This window comes from Dermacentor variabilis, chromosome 8, assembly GCF_050947875.1.
Source record: "Dermacentor variabilis isolate Ectoservices chromosome 8, ASM5094787v1, whole genome shotgun sequence".
In the NCBI taxonomy this organism is placed as follows: domain Eukaryota; kingdom Metazoa; phylum Arthropoda; class Arachnida; order Ixodida; family Ixodidae; genus Dermacentor; species Dermacentor variabilis.
Window position 1 is genome coordinate 159672073 of NC_134575.1, and position 9974 is coordinate 159682046.

A 9974-nucleotide genomic window follows, 5' to 3' on the forward strand; every position below is an offset into this window, starting at 1 on the left:
CTGCACAATTCACGTCGCACATCAGTCAGATTACACAAACTTCGGTGACAACAGACAGCAGAAAGAACTATCGACAACAATACAGAAACTTCCGATAAATGCGATCGCGTCCCGCGCTGCTCAATAACTGTTGTTAGACAGTGAAAAATCAGTCACCTGAAAAAGATAAACAAGTACACTTGTCAATATGACGTCGGCATAACTCAGTCCAGGGACGTTCTGTTGTAACCTTTGCCCGCTATGAATGTAAGAGAAATAAAACCAATTTCCCTGTTTACCAGTCGTCTTTCTATGCCCTTAACACAAAGAGGGAAGAACACTGGAGACAGAGGACATCCTTGGTTAAGTCCTTGGTGAAATTTCCTTATTATTTGCACTTCTGGCCTTCCCATACAGTTCGTGCTAGGTTGTCTCTGTATACGTCCCTCAGCAGATTCATGAATTCATCTGTAACTTCGTACTTGAGAATCTCCGATAGCAACACCCTGTCTATGTTGTCGCAGACTCCTTTAATACCCATAAATACTACCCCTAAAGGTAGATTCTGAGCAAGTAAAGACTTTATGCACTGAGTTAGCACATACATATCCCCTAAGCGTCGGCCTGGTCTGAACCCGTTTTGTAGTTTCACCAGTTTATAATTTTTACCGATCCTTCTGGACAATCATAATTTCTTGGCATGCACTGCCATTTTGTATATTGTGAGCAGGAGTAGGTCGAATGTTCAACATATTAAATCGCATTTCAACGAGGGCGAAATAAGAGCCCAAGCGCAGCGAACTTCGGCGTAACAAACACAGCGCCTGTCCCTTCTTGGCCGCCAGCTGCCAAACCACTGGCTGCTCTGCAGCTGCATTGTCGGAGCAGCACACAGTGCAAGGCACAGCAGTAGGAAGAAGTTCGGCGGGCAGCAAACATGACAATTTCATCGACGTTCCATATACATAGCCGATACACTTCTTCGGCAAGGCGTAATGTCTAGTCTGGTCAAGAATCCTCATTCGGAAGCCAGGAAAGGAATCTGTAGACAAAGCTTTGGGGATTGCGAGCATAGAGGTGAATGAAGGGCACATAGCCTGCTACTTGGTGTTTGGCACTATTGTAAGCGCCCGTAAGAAATGACTAGATATAATGCCATTTTTTTCTGATATTTGGAGGAACACGGCAACTATATAGGTAAGGGTACAATTTGTGCGCACAGTGAGACCGTTTCTTTGCTAATTACAAACTGTCAGGTACGGAAAATCAGATCCACAAAGACGTAGTAGTTCTTCAACAACGCGCGCCATAAACTGTCGTCCACGATCACAAATCACAGCGTGTGCAGCACCATGACGGAGAAAGATGGAACAGGGCAGGAAAGATGAAATGTCAGTGGCTCTAGGCGAGGCCATGCTGTCACAAAGTTGTTTTTGCGAATGAGAGGCGTTAGCTACCATAATATTGGGAACGTCGATGTATTATAAGAGCCCACCTCGAGGCATTCTACATAGCTGGGATTCCTGTATTTTTTTCTCATTTTTTTAAATACAGCATGCCCAATGTTGGGCCGAGCGTATTGTAGCGTGGACAGGAAACAAGAACACCAGAAGGCGCAAAAGAATACACAAACGTACAGCTACGTGGGTGTATTCTTTTGTGCCGTCTCCTGTCCTTGTCCCTCACTTGCGCTATAACTTGCACGTTTCTATTTGAACAACCAAGAAGCCCACATCGCCACTCCAAATTTTGGGCTTTAGCAGGTTGGAGCGAGGGGGTGCTTCGAGTTGGCTAACAACAACAATAAAACAATGCAACAGGGAGAATTGCAGCTATTCTCAATGCAACCTAATGCATTACTACAAGCAAACATTCGTAACAAGGCACGTCATGCGGGGAAAATCACAGCAGAAGGCAAACGAGCCATGAATGACCCTAAATATTTCAATGTAAGTGTCGAATGACTTTCCGAACTGAACCGCAGTAGAAACAAAACCTTAGGTTTTTATATTTTTTGGTAAAGTTATGCTACACTCATGTCATGTGGAAATAACGTCATTGCTCAGCCCGAGCGCTGTGTTAATGTAATCAAACATTTGATGAAATGCTAGCCGGCCAGATTAGTTCATGCTTGCAAAATGGGGGAAGTCGCTGACCAAGTCAAAACAGAAGCTTGTTGAAGGTTCGCGTTTTTTATGGAACTCTTCATCAAACGAGGGTGAACAACGGTGAACAAGGGTTCCGTTCGTAAACAAGAATTTGGATAGCTTTGAATCGTTTAGCTTGCTTCTGAAACTGATCACGATATTTCGGAGGTGGGGGGGCCTAACTTTTTGGCTAGCCGACCCCTAAAGTGGTGTAGTCTACCGCAGTTAAGTAAATGGCACGGTGGTACGGTAACATAATGCAGTGGCAGCAGTGCTACCGGTATAAAGGAAGTGTTCCTGCATTCCTTCCTCATAAAATCGAGCGCTTTCAGGCGCTGAGCCTCTGCTAGAAGACACAGATGCTGTGTTTTACGCGCAAGTGTAATTGGCCAGCTCTTGACAGCGGCGGTGTTTATCTGAGGCCGCGAAGCAAGGTAACGAAGAAGGCGCCTCGGCCTCCGTATTGCCTCCAGTGCGCCTTCAAATTTCGTCTGGACATTTAATTAGCACTATGGGCACTGACAATGAAGAAATTTCAGGATAAAAATTGTTAGGCGTCCTTCGTACTCTAACTAAAACTTTGAGCACAGTATGACACGCATTAGCCGGAATTTGCGCTGCTGAATTTTTTGCTGTTACTAAGTAATTTCATTTCATTTATTGATACTGTCAGTGCCAGAGGGACTATACCAGGAGTGGGAGATGACAAATTGGAACAAAATACAAAACGCGAAGATAGGCGCATGTTCAACTGACAATATATGTACGTTTGGAAGTTGCAAAGTACAACTTCGAAGTACAAAACACCACAACATCATAAAGGCCAACAAAAGTCAGTTCACACAAGCAGTACAGTCCTACTGCTCAGTCTAATTAGCAAGCACAATATTCTCAATATCATGAGCGTATTCGGTCAATGTGGAAGATGAAGCAGCAGGAGAATGTACCACTCTTTGCATAAGCGGGGAAAATAACGGAACATACCGCAGTCAATTCTCAAAACCGGCAATGGAATCAATTTTTTGAGGTGATGTCTGGAAGTTTCGTTAGTTTTGGTTTCGAAATACTCAAGATAACGAAACAATTTATGAAGGACCAACCCCCCTTACTATTCAAGAGTACACTGAGCATGCATTGGGAGGTGGATATTTGCGGCACTATAGCAGTACGAAGTAGGATTCCTAATCCATACGGACATAGCAGGCAACATTGACGAATCCTGCACCGCCGAAAGCAGTGTCGCTGGCGTGCACGCTGGACAGCATCGTTTGCCATTCTGCGCATAACACGGGGAGCCGGAACTGCAAGTTTCACCTAGCTAGTAAGCAGCGACGGGCCGGCAGCACCCCAGCGCAGGCAAGAGCCAAGCAGGAAAGGAGGAGTGTCGCTAGAGGCCCAAAGAGCGGTCATCACGTTGTGCGAGAAGCGGAAATAAGAGGAGGGACCAGTCGGGTTACTTCCCACCACTGTGATGAGCCGGGCATGGTAGAGGAGGAGGACGAGGATCCCCAGTCATGAAAAAAGTCGGAGCGACAGAACAAAAAAAAAATTGAGCTGGCCAAACGCGGGCTCCCACAGTGAGTCTGCCCGATAGGCGGTGCTGAAAAAGCAGGTGCAGCAGCAGGTCGAGACGATTAAAAAGTAAGTACGGGAATTACGACGGGGCAGTTTATGCAGACGTCGTGGAGTATAAGGACGCAGAGGAAGGGCCCATAGCGCAAGCTCTAACTAGTGTTGAATCCGACCTGAACGTCAGCGATTCAGAAACAGCCATGAGAAATTTGGTGATTGGCAGAATATCTGTCCCGGCAGCACGAGTGCTAAATTGGGCCCCAGGGCGAGGGACTAGGCAGGCGGAAATTGTGTGGCAACTGGCACACCCTGGGAACGAGGCGGTTCGCATGAATGTTCGAGGTTTCATCAGCTGATCAGGTGAGCCGCCCTTTTTGGGGAGATCCCCGAGCGATGAGCTCGTGTCCTTTCACGACGTAAACCATTGCAAAGTGGAGCGAAGAATTTATCCGGCCCCGGAAAAGCAGTTGACCAAGGCGGGGAATGAGTTTGTCGAAGATTCAAGACTAGATCTTTCCCTAGTCCCTACGTGTTGAGTAAAATGTACGCGGAGGAGATTAAGCCGGAATGCAAATGGTGCCGTGAGCTGACACCCTATCACCATACCTCGTGGGAATGTAGCATAGCACCACCGCCGGCGGATAGTATGCGTTAACCTTCTCTCGCGTACTGGGATGCCATATTGGCGAGCTGAGACGTGGTCGTCCAGACTAAGGTAGTACAGTGGGCCATCCAGATGTTCGTCAACCATGGGTGAATGGCCATCTAACATGGAATCGTCAGCATGTGCTTTTTGGACGAAACAGTGTTTTCTCGATCTATCTGGTCGTACGTGCTCAACAGCATTTCGAACTGCTCCTTAATCATCATCATCATCACACTGGTTACGCCCACTGCAGGCCAAAGGCCTCTGCCATACTCCTCCAACTACCGCGGTCATGTACTACTCGTGGCCATGTTGTGCCCGCTAACTCCTTAATCTCATCCGCCCACCTAACATTCTGCCACCCCCTGCTGCGCTTCCTTTCGCTTGGAATCCAGTCCGTCACCCTTAATCACCATCGGTTATCTTCCCTCCTCACTACATGTCCTGCCCATGCCATTTGCTTTTTCTTGATTTCAACTAAGATGTCATTAACTCGCGTTTCTTCCCTCACCCAATCTGCTCTTTTGTAATCCCTTAACGTCACACTTAGCATTCTTCGATCCATAGCTCGTTAATTTAATAGAACCCTTTTCTTGAGCCTCCAGGTTTCTGCCCCGTACGTGAGAACTTGTAAGACACAGCTGTTATACACTTTTCTCTGGAGGGATAATGGCAACCTGCTGTTCATAATCTGAGAATGCCTGCCAAGTGCACCCCAGCCCATTCTTATTCTTCTGATTATTTCAGTCTCATGATCCAGATCCGCGGTCACTACCTGCCATAATTAGATGTATTCCCTTACCACTTCCAGTGCCTCGCTACCTATCGTAAACTGCTGTTCTCTTTTAAGACTGTTAAGCATTTCTTTAGTTTTCTGCTGATTAACTTTAAAACCCACCCTTCTGCTTTGCCTCTCCAGGTCCGTGAGCATGCATTGTGATTGGTCTTCTGCGTTACTAAGCAAGGCAATATCATCAGCGAATCGCAAGTTACTAAGGTAACTTCATTAACTTCATTATATTACCAGTAACCTCATTCATCACCAATTCCTCCTAATCCAGGTGTCTGAATACGTCCTGTAAACATGCTGTGAATAGCATTGGAGAGATCGTGTCTCCCTGCCTGACGCCTGTCTTTATTGGGATTCTGTTTCTTTCTCTATGGAGGACTACGCTAGCTGTGAAGCCGCTATAGGAATCTTTCAGTATTCTTACATACGGCTCGTCTACACCCTGATTCCGTAATGCCTCCATGACTGCTGAGGTTTCGACTGAATCAAATGCTTTCTCGTAATCAGTGAAAGCTATATAGAAAGGTTGGTGGTGTAAGGGTAAGGTTGGTCGCTCCTTAATCTGGTCCCACTAAAAACACGGTTGGCTCACGTGTACGTGTAAGTCCGGTGGTGCAGAGAGTGCCACTCATACCACAAAATGTCACAAATAACCAAATCTCGAAGCAGACTAAAATCATTTGCAAATAGAAACAGGGATTAGTTCTTCACAAAATATTTCTTTTCTTGTTCGGTCAGTCACAATATTTATCAATATGTTATCAAACAAAAGAGAGACTTATATACATATACACATTCACCAAAGCTTATGACACTTGCTGAAAATGTTCATCATAACGAAGCTTCTGGGGAGGGCGGATGGTACGAGTCGACTTTCTAGTAACATGCTTCGGTTGGATGCCAGGCGAATGATCGCTGTCACTTGCTGGTAGCACTGATCGTACGGATGTTTCTTGAAATAACGCATCATAGGCTTGGGCTGTTGGTTGAGCTTGTGCTGCAGGCGCCGGCGCACGGGAGTTTTCACATGGCGGACTCTCCACGCAGTCGTCATCACTTTCACCGATGTGCAGTCGTCATCACTTTCACCTATCCTAAGGAGGTGTCGGCGGTTGCGCTGCAGCACACGGTGATCTCGCGTTCGTACCAAATAGGAACGTGGAGCAGTTTCATTAACGACCTACGCTTTTGGGGACCACCCAGTCGCATCCTGAAGCCTCATTTTCAAGTTTCTGCGCAGTATTTGCAAGAGCTTCTCAACCTTGGCTTGGCGGTGCTTCCTCAGAGGGGTCTGGGACACCCTTCCTGAGCCAGACAGGTTGGAACGAAGTCGTCTTCTTTGCAGAAGCTCCATTAATGAAAAGACTAGCGCAAAAAACAGGGACACAGACAGCGAAGACGACAGGACGAGCGCTAAACATCAACTTAGGTTTTACTGCCAGAGAAGGTACATATACATTTCGGTGGTGCATGCACACACAGGATTAAAACAGTACAAGCACAATCTAATCAAAATGTGTCAAACTATTCTGTCAGTACATTTTTTTTCTTTTTTGGACAAGGCAAGCGATGTTGTACTGACACAGTTATCACCTTCCCTTTCAATGTGATATGCCTCACAAATCTCGCGCCCCCACCTTGTGCCTCCCCTACCAAGCACACACGTGGTATCAAACGCAGGCACGCAGCCGCACCGCTTATAATGCTTGGCCAAATGGCCGCCCCCCGCTAATGAATCTACCAGCGTTCGGTGCCCTCGTAGCCGTTTATTTAGGCAGCGGCCAGACTGCCCCACGTAGCATCTACCGCAAGAGAGAGGTATGCGGTATACGACCCCAACAATGCAGGGTACAAACTTGCATTCATGATTTATCGCGCAGACTGGTTTTTTGTTTTCGTTTACGGCTTTGGAGATGCGCACCAGCTTTTCGGGGGCAGTGAACATCACGTCCACGCCGCACTTCTCCCCAACTTTTCTCAGCCGGTGCGATAGCTGGCGCACGTACGGTATAGCTGTACGCTTCAGCTTCTTGGAGCTTTTTTCGGCTGCTACGCCAGGGCGTCCACCTGCCCTGATTTCTTTCAGAGGCATTCAACCACAGCCGTGACGATATCTTTCGGAAAACCGGCGTTCTTCAACCGGAGCACTTGAATCTGCAAACTAACCTAAATTTTTTGGTGGCAGGATTTTCGGGAGCACCACGCAGGCAATTTTTTTCAATGCCCCTCTTAACCAATTTTGAGTGAGCCAAATTATATATTAAAATTTCTTTTTTGTGCGTGGCTGGTACGACCAGCAGATGTTCCCTGTGCAAAAGTACAAGCCCAGCTCGAGGAATTGGAGACACCCGTTCATCGGCACTTCATGCGTGAACCTTAGTTGTCCAAAACAATCACCGAAAATCTCTAAAACACTTTTTACAAACTGTGGCTTGTCGCTCTCGTCGTAAACATTCACAACCACAATCAAATCATCGACATATCTAAACCACCTCACAACACGTCTTTCCTCTTTCATGCAGGCTGCCACGCTCTTGTCAAATTGGCCTAAAATATTTCGCTAAGCATTGGAGCTACGCAGGAGCCTATGCAAATACCATATTTTTGTACGAACAACTTGTCGTGAAAACAAATCTATGTGGAAGAGAGGTAGCACTCAACTAATGCTACGAAGTCATTTACGGAAACCCCGCTCCTATTTTGGAACTGGACAGCCCCCACGCTTTCCATCCGATCTTTTACTGTGTCTAACAAATCTGTTTGGGGAATGAAATAAGAGCTCCTCAATTTCAACTGAAGAAGCAAAATTGGCTCGTGAAGCACCATCTTGCTCATCCAAAAACTCAATCCCATCCTTTGAGTTGCTCACACGAAAAGGATCTTCTACGTCTATTTGGCTAAGATGCTTTGGTAGGTATTTTGATACCAGACCTTGCCAGGCTTCTTTCTCGGATACAATTACTCTGAGAGGCATGCCTTCTTTGTGGGTTGTTGCAGAAAAAAATACGCTCAGCCCCGGCATATTAGCAGCTTTTACAGACTTTTGTAGTCCTTTCAAATCGATCTGTTCACACAGTTTTATTGCCTCTGTTTTTACTTTCCTGTCAGATCTTTCCAAGGGAGCAAAATTATTTTCAATAGCCTGCTTAGCCTTTTCATGATACATTGGCGAAACCACCCTCCTTATCAGCAGTCAGCAAAGAGAGATTATTCTTCCTCAGGTAATGAGTTGTTTTGCTCACTGCTAGCGTTGCCCCAAGTGAACACGGCTTCCTACTTGACAGGCAGTCGACACCTTCAGAAATACATCGAGCTTTCTCTTCCGCTTCTACACATTGCCCAACTTTCCAAACCATGGTAAGGAGTCCGAGCGGTGTCTTGTTAACCTCATTTCAATATTTAGGCCCGCAGCTCAAAACCCTTTAAACTTTTTCTGGGAGACCACATTCCGCTAAACACAGCACTTTTTTGTTCTTATGAACATCTTGGGAACCCTCTTTTGCTTTTTTCCAAGCACACAAAGATGTTAGGCCAAGAAGCCACAGAAACTCGGTAACATTAGCGGCCTCCCTAGCCCAAGTCCTCATCAAGGCGTCAAAGGTTACCTGGAAGCTTGTCCTAGTCGCGGCATGCGCACGTAGGCACGAGTGGAAATACCGGATATGTCTCCAGAGTTGGACACTGAAGATCTTGGTGATTCTTCTAGCATGTCGCACTGACGCTTGGCAGTCCGTACGACCTGATGCGCAAGCCTTGTTCCATCCCTGCCAAGCGTCCGTGCGGTTGAAAACGGTAGCTTCCAAACGGTGAAAAGAAAATGCAGATCTTAGATGTCCGCTCGTCAAGCGGTATCTCATGATAGCCGGAGTTCGCGTCAAGACAGCTGAAATGCACGGCATCAGTTAAACGGGCTTCCAAATCCTCGCGCCTAGCAAGCGGCCAATGCTGCCGCTTGATGTACTTGTTAACAGCTCTGGGGCCCATGCACCCCCTTAGCGTGCGATCTTTCTTCTTTGCCAGAACTAAAGGACTGGCCCAGTCGGTAGGGTCGTTCACTTAAACGATTATGCCAGCACGAACCATTCTTTCAAGTTCCTTCTTTAGAGGCGTTTCCAGCGCCCAAGGAACTCGTCGACATGCCACCGCGAGTGCAAAGATTATTTTTGCGGCTGCTAATATACAACGCTGCTTGCACTACATTCCCGGAAAGCAGCTGGTTCTCGCTGACATGTGACGCTCAACAGCTGACCAGGGCGAAGACCAAGTTGGCACCATTTTTGGTACAAAAGACGACTTGGAGATCCATAGGGCGCAGTCCTTGGGCAACATGGTCACTTCCGAAACGTCCAGTGCGTCGTCACCCACCATGCTGCCCTGGCTCCGGCAGGGCCGATGGAGTGCCACTAGACGGTGCTCGGCTTTTCCGTTCTTGCAGCCAAACGCACTGTGCTTCTCTAAAGGAACGCCCTTTTTCACTCTGACCGCGTGTCGTGCATGCACCGTCGGTACTTCAAATGCATGCGTAATTTCCACCGTAATAAACAGTAAGTAGTGGTAACGGGGTAATTATCGAACTCATAACAAACTTAGCTTGTGTTTGCTTTCCCTGCGTGGGATACAATTTTTTTCGCGCCATCTTACGTTCGTGCCGTCGTACTGTCCTCGTTCGACGTCGAATGCACGGTTCGTGCGTGGGAGGTGGTACCTTTTCCAGGGACGCCTGCAAGGCCGCTGCAGGTGTGCTTCCTCGGGGCAATGCGGCGAGACGGCGGGTTGTTGACAAGGCTCTGCGTATACTGCGCAGCAGCAGTTGACCCGTATTCTGCGTGATGCCAACCTG

The 9974-nt window shown here is 47.2% G+C and overlaps 1 protein-coding gene across 1 annotated transcript in view; it reads right to left on the reverse strand.

The window, feature by feature from the left end:
- The window catches only part of LOC142591615 (tartrate-resistant acid phosphatase type 5-like), a 92905-nt gene extending 85679 nt beyond the window's left edge, over positions 1-7226 (reverse strand). Inside the window, exon 1 of the mRNA XM_075703917.1 lies at positions 7038-7226. Coding sequence (XP_075560032.1) covers positions 7038-7226 — 189 coding nt within the window. The remainder of the gene's footprint in view (positions 1-7037) is intronic.
- Positions 7227-9974: the final 2748 nt, after the last annotated feature.